The sequence below is a fragment of the Cucurbita pepo genome, chromosome LG05, assembly GCF_002806865.2.
Source record: "Cucurbita pepo subsp. pepo cultivar mu-cu-16 chromosome LG05, ASM280686v2, whole genome shotgun sequence".
NCBI classification, from domain to species: domain Eukaryota; kingdom Viridiplantae; phylum Streptophyta; class Magnoliopsida; order Cucurbitales; family Cucurbitaceae; genus Cucurbita; species Cucurbita pepo.
The window spans coordinates 6122452-6141639 of record NC_036642.1 but is presented as its reverse complement, the minus strand read 5'-3'; the positions used below and the strand labels follow the sequence as shown (position 1 = coordinate 6141639).

General features: G+C 38.5%; 4 protein-coding genes across 4 annotated transcripts; 2 read left to right on the top strand and 2 right to left on the bottom strand.

Moving 5' to 3' along the window:
- Positions 1-61: 61 nt before the first annotated feature.
- LOC111794471 (transcription factor PCL1-like) lies at positions 62-1707 on the bottom strand. Its single transcript, XM_023676503.1, has 2 exons — positions 1693-1707; positions 62-1593 (listed from the first exon to the last, which is right to left on the bottom strand). The coding sequence occupies exon 2, from the start codon at positions 1210-1212 to the stop codon at positions 343-345; it is 870 nt and encodes a 289-aa protein (XP_023532271.1). The 5' UTR covers positions 1213-1593; positions 1693-1707; the 3' UTR covers positions 62-342.
- On the top strand, positions 1678-2631 carry LOC111794502. The gene is made up of 2 exons (XM_023676543.1): positions 1678-2138; positions 2266-2631. Exons 1-2 carry the CDS (start codon positions 1797-1799, stop codon positions 2428-2430), a joined length of 507 nt encoding a protein of 168 aa, XP_023532311.1. The 5' UTR covers positions 1678-1796; the 3' UTR covers positions 2431-2631.
- A 1255-nt stretch (positions 2632-3886) lies between these two features.
- Positions 3887-9945, bottom strand: LOC111794397 (pumilio homolog 2-like). Its single transcript, XM_023676379.1, has 9 exons — positions 8814-9945; positions 6775-8285; positions 6490-6631; positions 6288-6395; positions 5517-5729; positions 5323-5433; positions 4838-5032; positions 4482-4656; positions 3887-4385 (listed from the first exon to the last, which is right to left on the bottom strand). Exons 1-9 carry the CDS (start codon positions 9417-9419, stop codon positions 4336-4338), a joined length of 3111 nt encoding a protein of 1036 aa, XP_023532147.1. The 5' UTR covers positions 9420-9945; the 3' UTR covers positions 3887-4335.
- A 3278-nt stretch (positions 9946-13223) lies between these two features.
- On the top strand, positions 13224-14656 carry LOC111794455 (E3 ubiquitin-protein ligase RDUF2-like). Its single transcript, XM_023676485.1, has one exon. It carries the CDS (start codon positions 13291-13293, stop codon positions 14425-14427), a length of 1137 nt encoding a protein of 378 aa, XP_023532253.1. The 5' UTR covers positions 13224-13290; the 3' UTR covers positions 14428-14656.
- Positions 14657-19188: the final 4532 nt, after the last annotated feature.

Here is a 19188-nt window from a genome sequence, read left to right as displayed (position 1 = left end):
AGGAATTCAGATGATGAATGAAGATGAGAAGAAGCTTGATCATCTGACATTTACAGCAGAGTAAATAACCCAATAATTTCAATATAATTAAGCAGAGTGTAGGGGTTGTAGTTCATTACACATAACCCAATAATCAAATTGATTCAAGTAGTTTTCCATTCAAGATTCAAATCACTCACTTCACTTTGAATCCTGTCAAGCCACACAGAGAGGAGAAAGCGTACGAATGCTCCATTCAAGAAGATGAAATTGTCCCCAACTTCATTTATCATTTGAATTTCGGATTAGGAACACATTGGAAGCAAGGCGCAGTTAAATCCTACTTGTTAGTTGTCATTTCCATTAATCATGCTGCTCTTGCGTGCTACACGAGTGGGTCGGCACTGCGCACATGTTCATCATTGGCATGCCGGTATCGTTAAGACCGTGACCATGATGAGCTCCCATACCATAAAGCATCATAGGCATCATCGGAGACGGCATATAAGTCATCGGGAAAGTAGCCGGTAAATACATGTTTCCATGTGAATCTGCGCTGTGAGAAGAATCATGTGAGTTCTGCGTCATCGGCATTGGAACGAGAGCCTCGTCGGTCGTTGAGGATATCTGTGTCCTCTTCAAGTAAAGACGATACTTCTGTAAATGACTGGCAACGTTCTCGCGAGTTAATCCATCGACATTCATCAATCGCATAATAGCTTTGGGAGCAGCGTCTTTGAGCCCTAAATGAGAAACCACATCAACGAACCGCTTGTGTAATTGCGGAGTCCAAGCGAGCCTCGGCCGCTTCAAGGTTCGAGCCAACGCCGCATCCTCGATCAAATTCTCCGCTCCAACAAAATCAACCTTCCTCAAATTTCGCGAATCAGATCCCAACTCATCTGGATCAACTGCCTCGTCCGATTCAACCATCAAAGCGTCTTCACCTCGCGTCCTACCGTCATTAAACTCAAAACTTGTATAACCTTCCAATTGTCCATCGCGAATATTCAATATCGTCGTCTTCGACGCCGAATAAACATCCGATTTACTCCGTCGCGGTTCCATCAAAATCCTGAACGCCGAAGCGAGTTCCTGCGGAATCAGCGATTGAGAAAGAGGAGTTAATCTATCAGCATCAGGCAGTCCCTCCTCCCACAGAAGTACTCTTTCATCGCCATTCATACAACCACTACCACCATTACCGTGGTACTCCCTCTTCTTTTGCTCCATAACAAATTCGTCGATTCAGATTCTTCCCCCCCTTCGATTGCACCAAAAATAGGATCAAAATGTCAGTAATCAATCAGCCAACCATATCGCGTAGTAGCTTATTCGATCGATGCATTACATTTTTCAAATGAAGAATGTGTTTGCGAGGCAGGAAAATCAGAGAAAAATTGCGGAAAATTGGGAACACGGTCTCTCACAAGAAAATTCGGCGAGATATTTCTTGATACTATCCAGATTTCCGACACGTGGACTTTGGATATCTACGGCCGTCGACGATTCAACGGTTGAGATCATAATAGCAGCTGATCGCGTACTGCTTTGCATTGGTTGAAGAGCACTAGTCTCGTCACTTTATCCACGTACGAGAGGAAGTTAATGGGCCTGTAAGTGGAAATGAGCCCATTGGGCCCAAATTCATATAGGCCCATCAGGGAAATTATTTATTTATTTATTTAAATTTATTTCTGGAAGTGAAAATACCGGTTTGTAGTCTCTTTACAACGACGAGGACGAAACGATCTTGTGGATCTGGACAGCGAGGATGCGTCTGCCACTGAAGCAGTGAGAGAAAGCGAAGCGCGGCCATGGCTACCACCACATCCACTTCCCTATCGCTACCGATTTTCCTCTCCTCTTCCAATCCAAACTCCTACAAGCTTCCTTCTCTTCGTTCCTCATCTGCATCCTTTGCTTCATCCCTCAATCTCTCTCGCCGACCGGTAGCTCTCGTTCTCATCCAAAATCGTTCAAGACGAGGCTCAATCCGTAGGCTCCATGCCATTTCTGAAGAAACCTTGGCCTCGGAATCCGCCGCGCTGGTGGAGAAATCACAGGAGATAGCATCGACTGGTGACGACGGCGTATCCACCATAATCTCTGTTCTTCTGTTTGTCGCTTTCATCGGTCTATCTGTTCTCACAATCGGGGTAAAATCAGTGCTCGGATTCGAATTTCGAAGTTGAATTTCTGCAGTGAATAATTTTGTTCGAATAGCTGTTGATTTTATCGGATTGGTTAGGGTTTTTACATTGGGAAGTGTATTTCGAGTTTCAGGTAATCTACATTGCTGTGACGGATTTCTTGCAGAAGAGGGAGAAGGAAAAGTTTGAGAAAGAGGAGGCGGCTAACAAGAAGAGCGGAAAGAAGAAGAGGGTGAAGGTGAAGGCCAGAGCTGGACCCAGGGGATTCGGCCAGAAGGTCGAACAAGAAGAGGATTGATGTTATCACCAGCTGTTGATCTTATTCTTGCTCGTTTAATTTTCCATAAATTCAGTTTAATTTGCTGAGTTAGGGCATCCTAAATTTTCTCGTTGGAATTGGAATTGGAATGATCCATCCAGATGAACTCGATTAAATTTTGTTTGATTTTTAATCATCTACCTCGAACGATGAGTAGTTCAACCATTCTAAATTTGGAAAGTTTATGACCTCAGCTAGGATAAGCCTAACATTTTAACTATTTTTCTACTTAAAAGCTAAAAGCTAATTTAAAGGATGAAGGGTAATGTTGCAATTTTTAATTTCATTTACATCCCTAAGATGACGGATAAGTGGATAGCATGAATAGAACATGCATCCCTAGCAGCGTTGTAGTCAATGTTGATTTGTGAGCTTGAAAAACGAACTATGTGTAACAATTCAAACTTACCGTTAGAAGATATTGTCTACTTAGCCTTACTTCAACCAGTGTGAGCTTCACGTGAGCTTCAACCAGTGTCTCACACTGTAAGATATTATCTACTTAGTCTTACTTCAACCAGTGTCTCACACTGTCCCGTGATTAATTTTTGATACTATTTGTAGCAACCCAACGCCATTGCTAGTTGATATTGTTCGCTTTAGCCCGTTAGACGATACATAACAAGCAGTGTCTCACACTGTCCCATGATTAACTTTGATACTATTTGTAGCAACCCAAGGCCACTGCTAGTCAATATTGTTCGCTTTAGGCTATTAGACGATACATAACAAGCAAAAGCGGACAATATCTGTTAGTTATAAGCTTTGACTGTTACAAAAGGTTTAAGAGCCAGTGAGTGTGTTAGCAAGGACATTTCATTTCACATCTCTCTAGCAAACACGTTAAGAGCCAGTCAGTGTGTCAGCAAGGACATTTCACATCTCTCTAGCAAACACATTTTAAAACGCGAGTCATTTCACATCTCTCTAGCAAACACGTTTTAAAACGTGAGTCGTCAGTCATTTCACATCTCTCTAGCAAACACGTTTTAAAACGTGAGTGTAACGACGATACATAACGAACCAAAGCAAGCAGTCAACGATATCTATCAAGAATAGGCTTGAGCCTTACATACGTACAATTAACCAAGTGGTTGTACAAGAAAATGAGAATCTAAATTCTTCAAAAACAATTGTTTGTTATTTTTACGCAATTTCACTAAATATTATCTTGATGTTTTTCGAGTCACTTTTTCGTTGAACAAGACCATTTATAACAATGTTTAAAATCTCGAGAGACCAATAATAAGAATGTTTAAAATCTCGAGATAATTTACAACGACCAAATAGACACTAACCTTAAAGGGAAAGACCAAAATTGCATTTTGGCCTTTCAAAATTTTAAAAGCTCTAACAATAATAACAACAAATCAATGAGCCTAACACAGTGGATGAGGAGATGAAGGAAACGGAAATAAATGATAGAAGAAAAAGATGAGAAGAAAAGTATGGCCTCAAATAATCTAAACATAAACAGCTCTTCTTCACATGGCAACATTTTGTACAGTCACGCTAAAACATATAGAAAAAAGAAAAACTACCTCAACATTTTTTTAAAGTCATTTACATCCCCTTAAGGAAAAGGAAAAAAGAAACTAAGTATAGGCAGGCAGCCATCTTTTATCTCGTCCGCGGCAATCGGGTGCCACGAAATTGATCGATTTCTACGTATAAAGCAGCTTAAAACTACAAATGTACAGGCTTCCTTCCAAAGTACAAACAAACAACTTGCTTTATTGTCAATCAGCTCATACCTGTCTTCACAGAGAGGTTGAGGTTGAGGTTGAGCTACTGCTCTAGATGATAAAACGGAAAAGAGTGGAAAGAGACGATGAAGCTCGCATGTTCGTCGATCGCTTCAGTTAGCTGTACATGGTTTCTTTCCTAGGTCACCAAAGAAGGGTGTGGAGAAGACTGAGCTGCAATTCTCCTTTCTGCAACAGATTAAACAGAAGACTTAGATTTGTGTTGTTAAGTGACAGAAAGATTATAGCATTCATTCGAGATTGGTGAAAACAAATGGTATATACCCCCAGCAGCGACAAGTTTCTCTACACGAGCAACGATGTGCTTCCCGTAAGTATATTTCTTCAGGGCATTGAGATGAACTTTGATTCGAGAGAGAATCAACTCACGTTGTTGGTCATCACACGTCTCGAGCACTTTTTGGACGACATAGTTTGCAAATTGATCTTTCATCATTGCCTGAATAAGATTCAATAACAGATAAGAAGTTGGGAATAGCAATGATAGCGAGAAGTATCAGATCGTGTGGAGATGTACGATCGATAGGAATTCGCATACACTTTTGTATCGATTGGACAGGACCATTTGTATGCATTTGTGAGAAATTAAAGCAGTGCATGGGAGATAATTGTTCACAAACCTGAAGAGGCTCATTTTCATCCGTAGTGCCAAGCATTTCGCTGACAAGTAGCTGGCGCTCCGTTGGACCGCCAAAGGTTAAGCATTTCTCGACGACGTTAGAGGCAAACTTCTGCTGACTCATTTGAACTATTTTACCAGCCAATTCCTTAATAATTGCAGAACGCTCATGAGGTTTTCCATGCTCCAATACATGCTGTTGAGGAGAATCAAATAACAAGAGAAATATCAAATATCTCACTTTTTTTCAGGCTTGTTTTTTGTATGCCCTTGTTTACTTCATTTGTTCAATGAAAGTTCGATTTCTTATATAAAAAAAAAACCCATAAAAACTCGAGCTCAAACATTAAGAATACTTAGCTTTTTTGCACCTCATGAAGAACTCCAAAAGATGAAATCAAAGAGTTTAAATTGCACAGTATCAATCTATCTAAAACTAAAGTGAATTATAACACTTCGTAAAAGAGTTCGGCTAGAAGCATGAACCTGAACGACATAATTTCCATACTGATCTTGTGCCAACATGCTAACAGATCCTAGAATTTCCTCCATAACTTTACTCTGAGTATTTTCATCCTTGCAGTGCTCAAGAACTCTCTGTTAGAAGGAAAACAAGTCAGTATTGATAATAGGTGTAAGTTTAGCTCAACTCAGTTTAGGAAATAGAGAATTTAAAGCACCTGTATCACACGACAGCCATACGGGTGAGTTGAAAGTGTCACAACTTGATCAAAAAATGTTGAAACTATAAAATGGATTGCTTCTTCGGGGACACATTCTATACACTTTTGTATAACATGGTTCCCATTCTGGTCGCGTACACAGCGCATGATATGTCCATCAAGCTCTTTGACCATTTTAATCTTTTGGTCCAGATCTACTACTTCAATTGCCTGATCAATTGAGTAGACATATATTTATGTGACAACCATGAGTAAACCATGCAATCTCATCACATGATTAGAATGAGTATTACAAACATCAGTTAGTCACATTATGAAGGGGCAATAGTTGAACTTCAACAGGGCTCTATTCATGTATTTTCATTTTGAGGAGAATAATTTAGCTACTCTTCAGTGAATTTTTCACCAAGCTGACGTGTCCCAGACTCTCGTGGAAATACGTGCTTTGCACCACAAAGAATGTACACAAGAGGAGGAAGAGGGTTAAGAGTCCAAACTCAACCTAAGACAAGGGAGACTACTACCAAAAGCATCCACACCAGACTCAAATTTTGTTTCTCACTGCAAGTGTTAAAATACATAGATCGTTATAAAAATGGTAACTTTCATTAGCTGATTTAACCAACCATATTAGAATATTGATAAATCAACTCTTCAAGTCTTTGTAAGGCATCCAATTGATGTTGCACTGAAGTAGAATGAAATTGTTTTAAAGAGGATATTGGGTTCAGAACATAATATGTGAGTCCAGCTTAAGATAAGCAGTACCTTCTGGATCACCCGACAACCATACATCTGAAGGCTCAGCGTAAGTATGTGACCAAAAAGCTTATTGGCCAATTCTCTTCTCTGTACTGCAAGTCCATGCTCAAAGAACTGCATACGTACTCCCGTGATAAGCATATAGAAGCAAAGAAAGGCACTAGAACCAGAAAACAATAACAAATATCGTTCAGAGAGGACTAATTACCTTTTGAATCACATAATTGCCAAAGACATCAGTCATCAGAGCAAGAGCTTGAGGCATAATTTCCTGATAAATCATATTTTTCTCATCAACAGTAGCTGTTTCGAGTTTTTGTTGAATGAATCGGCTTCCATATTGATCCCCACTGCTCATAAGAAAATAACAATATATAAAAAATGTTAAGGAAGAAAGAAGAAACTACTTTCAGATAGGATTGTGATGATAAACCACATATAATAATAGCTCTAAACCACATATAATAATAGCTCTACAAGTAATATAACATACCTAAATTCGAACACATGACCGGCAATTTCAGAAAGTTCAAAACATTTTGTCTTATTGCTCTTGAACTCCTCTAAGAGAGAGGATGAGAAGCTTTCGTTGATATTTCCAACGTCCAGATGCCAAGGACTCATAACGCCACCTAAGTTCCTTGTACCAGAAGGATAGCGCAAATGAATGTCATTGTGCCTGACAGGACTACCAGGTCCTACAGGGGAGTTAGAAAGGACAGGATTTGCCATAGGACTTCCAGGATAAGACATGTGAACTCCAAAAGCTGGATTCCCAAAATAACCATGATGATTTGAAACACCAGATTTACCACTGAATGGGATACTATATTGTGATTTTTGAGGTGATAGAAGAGCCCCGTAGGCTTTCTGCAGTTCTAGCTGGTTCATATATGAATTTCCCAGATAATTTCTATCAAGAGAAGGATCATTTAAAGCACTGAGTTGTGCTGAAGCATATTCAGGCGTCCTCAAGTATTGAAGATAAATGGGATCGACAAAGGATGCCTGAAGAGCATTGCCACTCATTTGACCTCCCAATTTTCCAAGAATATGTGAATCTGCAGCAGAAGAAGCCAAGTTTGCAGAAGCTAACCCTCCCCCAAGAACCCGTGACTCCAAACCAGAGGCTCCCAAAGCTGAAGCTGAGGCAACATTTTCAAACAATGTTGGTAAATTAGCAGTGCCGAGTTGACCGGGCATCATAGATGCCAAAGGTGGACTAATCGAGTACCCACTCAGGCCAAAGTTCTGATATGTCAAATTTGTGCCATCTACATGCTGATACTGAGCTCCATTGTTATGAGATGAAGCATGCTGACCACCTTTCAAAAACAAGCTAGCAGGAGGAACAGAAGAGTGTTGCAGTTCAGCATGCCTATCTCTGGAGAAGTTGGGTCCCCCTCCATTGTTGTCATTCAAGTCTGAGAATGAAGACCTGGGTGCACCCCCAGACTCGTTCTTCTTCGCATATGACTGTTGTTTAATATGATTCTGACCTCCTTGCATGCCATATGCATAGCCCTGTTGGTTATTACTATCTTGTTTTATTTGAGATAGCAAATGACCCTCTTCATTTATGCCATCATCTGATGCCAAGTTCATACCAGATAAAGCTGATACAAGTTCTGAAGACTCGTTGATTCCAGATGAGACGCCATTAAATGATTTTGGGCTTGCAATGTTCCTCTTTTCAGCAGTTCCAACTCTCCCGCCTCCAATGGGGGTAAGACAAGGACTAGGCGCCCTTGCAACAAGCTGGGGATCGGGTGTATTGCTTCTTGACAATGAACCACCCACGGCTGCGGCATAAGTGTATGAAGAAGGTGCTCCAGAGCTCTGACCATTTGCACCAGATCGCATAACTTCAGAAACCATCAAGTCATGTCGCAAATTGGCCAACTCATCAGTGGCACCCATTGTCTCAACATTTTCCTCAAAGGCATTGCGGCTGGTCGGACGGGATGGCAGCCCAGTAACAGGAGTTGTGCGACCCATGTCATCCTGCACAAACATTTAGAGATAAACTCATTGGAAAAAAGACACATCCATAATCGAGACTTCTTAAAGTTCAATTATTTTGTAAACAACAACCACACACAACAGTACCATGCAACAAAAATACTAATAATGCCCGAACTCGAGAAACGTGAGTTAAGTGCGGCAGAAAGAATAACAAGCAAGGGGGTCATACAAATTTGGGGAAAAAAAAACTTGTTATATATTAGAAAGCCAACATCAATTAAATTTTATATATCACCACTTCAAAACAAATTCAGTCGGCCAAAATTAGTAGAAACAGTCAATAAGAATAAACTCATCAAACCAATAAAAATCAAACCTTCAAAATCAAGTCAATAGAACAGACTAATAACCCGAATATTATCAAGTTACAGATTTTAGAACATAACCTCAAGGCTTCTAGTTTACTGAAATGTTTGTTAATCCATGTAATGGATTTCAATGCTCAAAAGACAAAAACACTGAAGCAGCAATGCAAATAACAGAATATGGTAAAAGGAATAAATTTACCTGAAAGATTTCAGCTAGACTCTTCTGTTTGGTTCCAAGTCCTAAACCAGGCAAGCCAATCAACCCGTCACCACCCCACTCGGTAGCGCCACGCCCTTTATCCAACTCGACCTCAGATGCTTGTTTCCTAGCATTAAACCCAGGGGGCATAGAAAACAAGGATCTGGCGGCACTATCCGTCCCAACATTTGATCGCCTCGTCTCTCCGATGCCTCCCAACCCCAAATTAGCCCCTTTCAATCTCTGCGCAGACTTCCAATCCTCCTTCGAAATCAATGGAGGCGGAAGCCGAGGATTAAGGTTCACATTTGAGTAATAGTATGATGAGTAAGCTGGATCAGACCTAAGCAGCTCCTCTGACACAAAACCATTACCATTATTCGAACCCGATAACTCCGCAAAGGCATTAGCAGAACCAGGAACCCCACCAAACAGACCACCCACCGCACTCAAAGAGCCTTCAACAGTCGGTGGAGCTGATCCACTTCTATACAAATTCAGCTCCCGCTCTCGATCATCGGTCTCTTGCCGACGCTGTTCACGAAGCAATAACCCTATCTCCGTCTCTAATTCATCACCAAACGATCCATCGTTGCCACCAAACATCGGTCTTACCCTTCTAACCCTATCTGATCACTGCCTCACCGCAACAACAAAAAGCTACGCCTAAAAAAACAAAAAATCCTACAACAAGAAACCACTATTTACAGCTCAAACGGAGTCATTCTAAACTGATCAAAACCAAAATTTCCATCCGTTCCACCAATTCCCTATCCCGAACCTTTACAACCTAACCACCAATTCCAATCCCCAAAAAAGTGTCCTAAAAATCATTTAGTTCCCACTACACCCTAAATTCTACCAAGACAGAGAATTCCCCGACATAATTTCCATGTAATAACATCAACAGTAGCAAATATATCGAATTACAAATGGCAAGAAGAGCGATGGGAAGAACAGGTAGAGAAAATCAAAGTGAAAGAAAGAAACAACAAAAATAGGTTCCCGGTGGTGAAATGAGATCAAGAAAAGGATTTGAGATATAGAGAAGAAGGCGGGACAGCTGAGATCAGTCCGGCGGCTATTGCTCCAAACGAGAACCCTTTTAGGGTTTTATTACATTTCAAGTTGAGATTAAATACAGTGAAGGTAAAAATCTTTTTATATTTATATATATATATATATATATTATTTTGTCGGTATTTTATTCCAAATATCTGAAAATAAAAATAAAATTTAATTTAGAAGATTGACCAAGCCCTACCTAATTTATAAAAAATAAAAACATTAAAATTACAAATTTAAGAGAAATTAAAATAAAAAAATTAAAATAAAAGCTTGTGTTTCAGACTCAGAATCTCCGTATGCCACGTCAGTTCCATTCCATTATATACTTCTTACCATATAATTAATTTAATTCTAGTTTGATTTTCTGACGTGGCATGGCTGAATTTCATAGGTTTAAATTCTAATTATCTAGTTATTATTTTAATTTCAATCTTTTTTTAAATTAGAGATAATTTCCTTTTTTATAACAAATTTATAATTCTAAAAGAATTAGCTATAATTAGAAATAATATTTACATGAAAAGATAAATATTGAATTTAAATAAACAGTAATGTATTTTTGCCATAAAGTTTCCATTTTAATTCGATAAATTCGAACTTTACAAAAATAACAAAATGTGACAATTAATTTGCAAAAAAAATAATAAAGATTCGACATTTTGATGTTTTTTATTATTATTATTTGGAATTTAAAAGCAAAAAGCTTATAATATTCTAGAAGCATTGGATTTTTTGTTACCATTTGGTTGCATATATGTTGGAATATATAGAAGGTTTTTCTCTTATTGAACTAATTAATAAGATAAGGCCTAAAATTGGAATATGCAAACTATGGTACAAGTAAACATGGTAACATGTAAAAATAGGCTAAAGAATGGGATTTTAAGGAATAAGTAAATTTGGGAAGTAAATACAACCAAATATGGTAATGAATTACCCATTTGTTTATTATTTTATATATTTTTTTAGTGCTGGTTCACCCGAGAATAATTTTTTTATTAATTAATTTATGTTAAATTAATAAAAATACTTTATTATACAAAATTATTCAAATATATAATAAATATTCTAGAAAGATGCGTAATATATAAAAAGAAAAACTTTCGTGTAAATATTTAAATCTATTATGTTTGTAATTAATAAACTAAAAACAAATAATTTAAAATAGGATGGCTATAATAATCAAAACCATAAAAATAACAAAATAGCTATCTAGTCATTGTGATTTACCAAATATAGTTAATAAAAATTAGATTTAAAAAATAACGGAATATAGTTAATAAAAATTAGATTTAAAAAATAACTGTGGTAATAATAAATTTTGATTGGCTGTAAAAATATTACGGTCATTTGAAACCTACGTGAAAATGACGGTAGTCAATTGACTAAATCTAGTATGATAATTACAAAGGTTTGGTGATCAGCAAATAAAACTCACTTCATGTCAACGGTAATAAAATATTACTACAAAATTTTAAAACTAAATTAATAAAAATACGTTCGTCTAAGTCTAAAAAATATATATTGTGAGAAGACATTCCACTTTCGAGTTTAAAAAATATTGTTTTAACTCTAAAAAAATATTTTTAAAATCCCTTTTTGAGCGTTCAAAAGTTTCATCAATACCCCTAACCATCTTCTTAAAGCATTAAACACTTTTAAAAAATTTTAAAATTTTCGAGAACATTTTTAATTTTTTTTTTTAAATATCAGAACACTTTTATATTTTAAAAATAAAATAAAAAATATATTTACAGTTAATACCATTTTTCAAAAATACTAAAAAAAAATTCAAAAATAACATTTCCATAATTTATGAAGTATCGCATTAAAATTATCTATATATATTTTAATTGAGAGACTTTTTTTTTAAGTTTACTAATAATTTTAATATTTTAAAAAAATATAAAGTTTAGAGATATTTTTATTAATTTAGCTGACTTAAAATATATTCAAATAGTAAGGAAATGTGTATAATTCCGTTTATATATATATTTATTGTTAATATTAGTAATTACTTTAAGATCTTATTTATCGTATCTTAATTCAATATATTTTTTTTAAATTACAATCCTATTATTTCACACGTATATAAATTTGTGTCTAATTATTTATAAAGCTTGAATATTAATTTAGTTTAATATATTAGTCGCTATTTATTTATTTGGCTATTTAAATTCGGATCCAATTTCAATCAAAATCGAGTTTTCATTTCTAATCTAAAAAAAACCAGTGAAATATATATTAAGAACATACTCCTAAATTTCAAATACAAATTTTACGGTACAGAATAACCCGACCCATAAAACAAAGCCCACTAAATGACCCGTAATCCATTAACAATCCAACATAAAGCCCAATAAGACTCAGGCCCAATAACAGCCTCTTAATTAATTCAGATTAAATGGGCTTGAATTACGCTTTCAAAGGCCCACCCATTCTCAAAGCGAGAAGCGAGAAGCGAAACGTTGGATAAGGCCCATTTTGGGTATGATGTGGATCCTCAACTGAGTTCACCGCCGTATGCGGTGGATATCCAGGACGGCCGCCGCTCCCCCACGACCGTTGAAAGAGAGACAAAAATTAATGGGCTACCAAAAAAAAACCAAATAATTTTCCCCAACTAATCTTATTCTAAAATTAAACCCATTTAATAAATCCAAAATGCCACGTTATCCTAATGTAAATCATAGATTATGTCATCCTATGGTATTATTTTCTAGATTAATTAATTTAAACTAAGATTAGTAGTGCCATTTAATTTAATTAGACCAACACGTTGGGCGAGAAATTCATCACCAACTAAATTAAATTATTCTCCAATTTCCTCCATGTCGTTCTCCTCTTGGCTTCTGCGGTCGCTCTCAAACGACGTGTCGTTTTTTTTTATTTTTTTTTTAAATTTAAAAAACAAAGAAAACTCGTTCAATTCAAAGTCGCCTCGTTGTAGAATCTTCTTAGTTCCCACGTGGCACAAGCGACTGTTTCAAAATTCAAACTCGGCGTCTTGTGGTGATGGGCCCGACCCGACCCGACCCGGCCCAAAACGGCCGTCCTTTTAGTCAACGTCTCGAGTTCGGTGGGTCCCACTTCGGTTTCACGCGCCTCGGACCCACTCGCGGTCCCCTAATTTACCAAAAGAGAACTTTTTTTGTTGTTTTTCCTTTTAAACTTTATCCGTATTGGAGGGAAGATGGGTCCCACTCATCACTAAATAATGGCCAATAATATAACGCCACGTAGCGTTTCCAGTTCATTTGCGTGAGAGCGCGTTGTCACGCTCGTGTGGAGCCGCGTGCCTTGTTTGTACTCAAATTTGATGCGTCTTAAAGCTCCCGACTTCTCCTTCCTCATTTCGACGAACGCGAGTTTGTACACTTTTTTTTCTTGTTTCAGTAGATCTGAGGCGATGGCTTCCGGTACGGCGTCGTATTGGTGTTACCGGTGCAACCGATTCGTTCGTGCTTGGGTTCAAGACACCATCTCTTGTCCTTACTGTGACGGTGGATTTGTTGAAGCAATCGAAACCGCGTCTTCTCTCCCGGCGGCGAATCTCCACCGTCGATTCTCGCCGTCTGCGATTCACACTTTGGATCAAGATCCGTTTCAGTCTCCTCGCTTGAGCACACGGCGAAGTCGCCGTAGACTTGGGGATCGGTCGACTTTTAACCCTGTTGTTGTTCTTCGTGGTTCTGCCGACGGCGGCGATGAGGGCGGCGGTGGTGGGGAGAATAATAGCTTCGATATTTACTATGACGATGGTGCTGGGTCTGGTCTTCGGCCGGTTCCGGCGACGATGTCGGAGTTTCTGATGGGGACTGGATTTGATCGGTTGTTGGAGCAGTTGGCTCAACTGGAGATCAACGGGTTTGGTAGATCTGAAAATCCGCCGGCGTCGAAAGCAGCGGTGGAATCAATGCCGACGATTGAGATTTTGGAAAGTCACGTGGATTCAGATTCGCACTGTGCGGTTTGTAAAGAGGCGTTTGAAATAGGAACCGAAGCCCGAGAAATGCCCTGTAAGCACATATATCACTCCGATTGCATAATCCCTTGGCTTTCGATGAGAAATTCCTGTCCGGTCTGCCGACACGAACTGCCATCGGAACGCGTATCTCCAGCCGGCGGGGTTTCAGATCGCGTTGTCGACGAAGAGACCGTAGGGTTAACAATCTGGAGACTCCCTGGCGGTGGATTCGCCGTTGGCCGATTCACCGGCGGTAGACTGACCGGCGAGAGAGATCCACCAGCGGTCTACACCGAAATGGACGGTGGATTCAATGCCAACGGAGCTCCGAGAAGGGTCTCGTGGGCTTCGAGAAGAAGCAGGGGAAGGGAAAACCGAGGAATCGGACGAACATTTCGTAACATCTTTTCTTTTTTCGGAAGATTAAGGTCTTCGAATTCATCTTCTTCTTTGGCTTCGAATGAAACTGAATCTGTTAGTAGAAGCCATAGCCGTTCGAGCTCTTCAGTCTTCAGCAGATACTTGCGAAGGCCAAACAGAAGTTGGCTGGAGAATCATACTGAAAATGGCCGATGGTGATTCTTCCCACTTCCATAAATACAATTACTCTGCTATGCATTATTCTTTTTGATCTGTTCATTACATTTATTGAACAATATCTTTAGAAATCAAACTAGATTATGTATATACAGTTCTTGATTTGGCAAAACAACGAATGCCTTCTGTTCTGTTTCTGAAACTTGATCATCTTGCTCCCATTAGCTCCACCTTCACTCCAATATCAATTTCAAACTCCTTTTAAAACTTGCATAACTTTGTTCTTTGAATTCTACCCAGAACCAACAAGCTTCTTCTTAGTTTCTCAGTGATATAGAGGTACTAGATCATCCTGCAGCTTCACTGCTATGTCAATTTGAAGTCACTTTCGAGACAATTCCATATTCTTGGTTCAGGATTCCTCCCAGAAACAATGTACTTCTTTATAGTTTCAGAGTGGTCTAATGGTACTACTTCTTGCTACTCCAATTCAATGTCAATTTGAAGCCACTATAGGTTTCAGATTCTATTCAAAAGCTACGTACTTCTTCGTTTGTATCGGTCTTGGATTCATCCGAAAAGGTTCGTTCTAGTTGTGAGAACTTTTGCTCACAATGATATGATATGATATTGTTCGGACTTATTTTGTTGGTTCTTACTCTGCTCCACAAACTACGGACTTATTTTGTTGGAGATGTTGTTTTTATGTATACACTATGAATCTATGAATCTATGAGATCAAACATTGTTTGGAGAGGAGAACAAAACATTATTTATAAGGGTGTGAAAACCTCTCCCTAGTAGACACGTTTTATAACCGCGAGGCTGGCAACGATACGTAACGGGCCAAAGCGTTTTAGAAATGGTATCAAAGCCAGACATCGGGCTGTGTGCCAGCGAGGACGCTGAGAAGGGGGTGGATTGTGAGATCCCACATTGGTTGCAGAGGGAAACGAAGCATTCTTTATAAGGGTGTGGAAACCTCTCCCTAGTAGCCACGTTTTAAAACCGTGAAACTAACGGTTACACTTAGGATCCCTTTTAACATTTATCCAAATGGGTTACACAGACGGAAACTTTCCCTTGATTATGAGCTGCTTGTGAGTTGAGAGAAGAAGATTGAACTAATTGTTATGGCAGATTGTGTGGAATGATGGTGCTGAAATGGGGAATGGTTCTTGAAGCTTGAACCAAATATGAGTTGATAATTTAGGGGGAAGGGATGGAGGTGTTATGGAGCTGGCTGGCAAGCAATAATTGAAGAGATGGGAGAAATTTAGCATGTGGAATTATGAGAGAGGTGGGCAACTGTGTTTTGTTTACTGAACCAAAAGGCAAGGATTGTTTTGGAGGTCTTCCCCACCCATTATCTCCATACCCCATCGGATTTTGGCTGTTTTTTTGTTCTTCTTGCTTTGAATATGGCAGATCTTTACATGCTGTTGCTCTGCTGCAATTTGGAATATTCTGATAAGCTCCAGTCTGGTATGAAACCTACATTTACTTTCTCTTTCACAATTTTTCTTCTTTCTTTTTAGGTTTATACAACACATGCCGAATAATCTCGTTCATTCTCCCTCACGTGTGAACGTGAACGAGAAAAATGACCTTATAGTAGTTTGAACTTTGAACTTGAGAAGTTTCGCCTTTATGTTACATTGAGTTTGACTTACACAATGATATGATATAAGTTTGACACTTGGGAATCCTTTTTTTTCGTCTCGATTGGGTTGGTGTTCCCTGTACCCTAAGTTTCACTTCCCTTGGATTTTGTCGTTCTTTTCTTTTTCTCTATTCACAAGATAGCTTTTAATCTACGTTTTGACTGATTTAGCCACTTTCGAATCTGTTGTATTCAGTTTGAGTCACTTTTGACCATCTCTTCAAGGTTAACAACTTCTTTGTTCGACATTTGAAGATTCTATTGATATGACTAAGTTAAGAGCATGACTTTGATATATAATGTTATAGAAACTACGACTCTTCACAATGATATGATATTGTTCACTTCAAGCATAAGCTCTCATGTCTCCAAAATGTCTCGTCTCGTAATTATAGAAACTACGACTCTTCACAATGATATGATATTGTTCACTTCAAGCATAAGCTCTCATGTCTCCAAAATGTCTCGTCTCGTAATTATAGAAACTACGACTCTTCACAATGATATGATATTGTTCACTTCAAGCATAAGCTCTCATGTCTCCAAAATGTCTCGTCTCGTAATTATAGAAACTACGACTCTTCACAATGATATGATATTGTTCACTTCAAGCATAAGCTCCCATGTCTCCAAAATGTCTCGTCTCGTAATTATTAAGCACTTCCTATCGCCATGCCATGAAAGGGTATCTTCAGATAGTGATTGTTTTTTCAGGTGTAAAACTTGAGAGCCACAAAGAGTAAATAAGCCTTTTGGTTTGGTAGCCTTCAATTTTGAATCAATGGCAATTGAATCTTGTTGTTCTTGGCTTTCAAGCCTAGAGTTTGGTTGAATGTCCTTTTCTGTTTATTGGGATAAACTTGAGATCCTTCAAGGCAGTGTTTGGTTGGCCGGGATTGATTTTAATTCACCAACCAAACGTGAATTGAAACGTCCCACAGTGGAAAAGCATTAATACGCTCAATTCGTGCTCTGTACCATGTTAGAAACCACGAACCTCTACAATGGTATGATATTGTTCATCTTGAACATAAACTCTCAGCAACTCTCAATCTTTCCCCAAAATGCCTCATACTAATGGAGATAGTGTTTCTTAGTTTATAAACCGATGATCTTCCTCTTAATTAACCAATGTGGGACTCCTTCCAACGATCCTCCCCATGTTACACTTCTTTATTCTCTAACATAAGTATTATAGTGTGTCTAACAAACACAATATCCGTGTATAAGTTTTCTCAGGGAGAGGAGAACGAAATATTCCTTACAAAAATATAAAAACTTTTCTCTAGTAGATGCGTTTTAAAACTTGGAGAAGAAATCTAGAAAGAAAAGCACAAGGAGAACAATATATGTTAACCGTGGATTTGGGTCATTACAAATACTATTAAAGCTAGACACCGGACAGTATGTCAACGTCCTCGGCGAACCCTTATAAGGGTGTGGAGTGGATTTGGGTCATTACAAATACTATTAAAGCCAGACACCGGATAGTATGTCAACGTCCTCGGCGAGCCCTTATAAGGGTGTGGAAAGAGTCAGACACTAGAGGTGTGTTAGTGAAGACGCTGAGCCCTTATAAGGGTGGAAAGAGCCATACACCGGGCTGTGTGCCAGGAAAGACACTGAACGCTTATAAAGATGTAAAAACCTCTCAAACAGGCACGTTATTTTAACGATTCTTACGTGTCAAGCCCACAAATGAGGGAGATTTCGGGTGGATTAGAGATTTAACAACTTAGGGTTAATTTATAAATCATTAACTTCAGCCTGAAAAATGGCCCAAATGCTTCTGATTTCTATACAATCTATGGGCATGGAGGGCCATTTTTGTAGCTGTGCTCCACCAACATCTCATCTCCTATCCTCTCCTCGACGACGCACCATCGAACAAATGACATCGGTCGGAGCCACAAAGTTGACAACCAAAACGTCGTTGGTAACTTCGATCCCGGGAAAGATCCTACAAAATTACTGTTCTTCGCGGTCATTTTCCGTGCTGTACAAACTAAAATATAGACATGATTTTGAAAGTCTTATGAACTTGTTAAGAAATCTTGTAAATTACAAACTAAATATCTAACAAAGCTTATGGGAATTGAACCCGTGTCTTCGACATGAAGAGACGATGTCCTAACCATTGGACAAAAGGGACTCTCGAATCACTGTATCAAACCTTCCCTTTACTTTCTGGATAGGTCGCATCCCCTTATCCTCTTTCGAGAGAAAAAAAAAAAAGAAATGACCTTCCTTCCTTTGTTTTTCCAGTTGGAATTCATTCCTCACCGTAAGTGGTAACATGTATAGAGTCTGACTATCCCGAATTTTTGGCTTCGACCAGGATACTTTGTATTTAAAGGTTGATATCATTCTAGAGTCGTATTTGGATTCCCTTACTCGTGAGTGATACGTCTCCTTGATTTCACTATCTTTTTCTCGCTTCCGTTTGCTGAATCTGACATTTGTCTCTCACATACAAGCGCTATGTCTCGAATACAAAAAAGACGAAAAGGGTAGGGTGAGGGATAAGGGATGAAACTCCTAAATTGAAGGCTTCACTAGCTCGCTCGCTCTTACGCTTGTTTACACGAGAGAAAGCTTGCCCGAGAAAACATGGTGGCAATACCATTGGCAAGGGCACCAACGCATGCAGAGAAATATGAAGTTTATATACATTGCGTTATAGAATATGGATCGTCCCCAAAAGAAAAACATTTATTGACCTCTTATAATACATGTTTTCGAGTTTTCTTCTACATTCAACTATTCAAAATCGGTAGCCACATTAAAACGACACGCTACAACTTCGATACTCTTAACATTTATCTCCCTCTAATAAATACGTATTTTTGGGGCTTTTTTTTTCTACATTCAACTATTTAAAACCGTCATCAACACTAGAGTGACATACTACAACCTCGACACTCCAACATTTATCACCCTGGCCTCTAACAAGTACATGTCTTCGAGTTTTTTTCTACACTCAACTATTCAAAACCATAAGCCACATTACAGCAACATGCTACAACCTCGATACTCTAACATTCATCATCTTGGCCTCTAATAAATACGCATTCAACTATTCAAAACCATCACCCACATCAAAGCGACATGCTACAACTTCAATACTCCAACATTTCTCG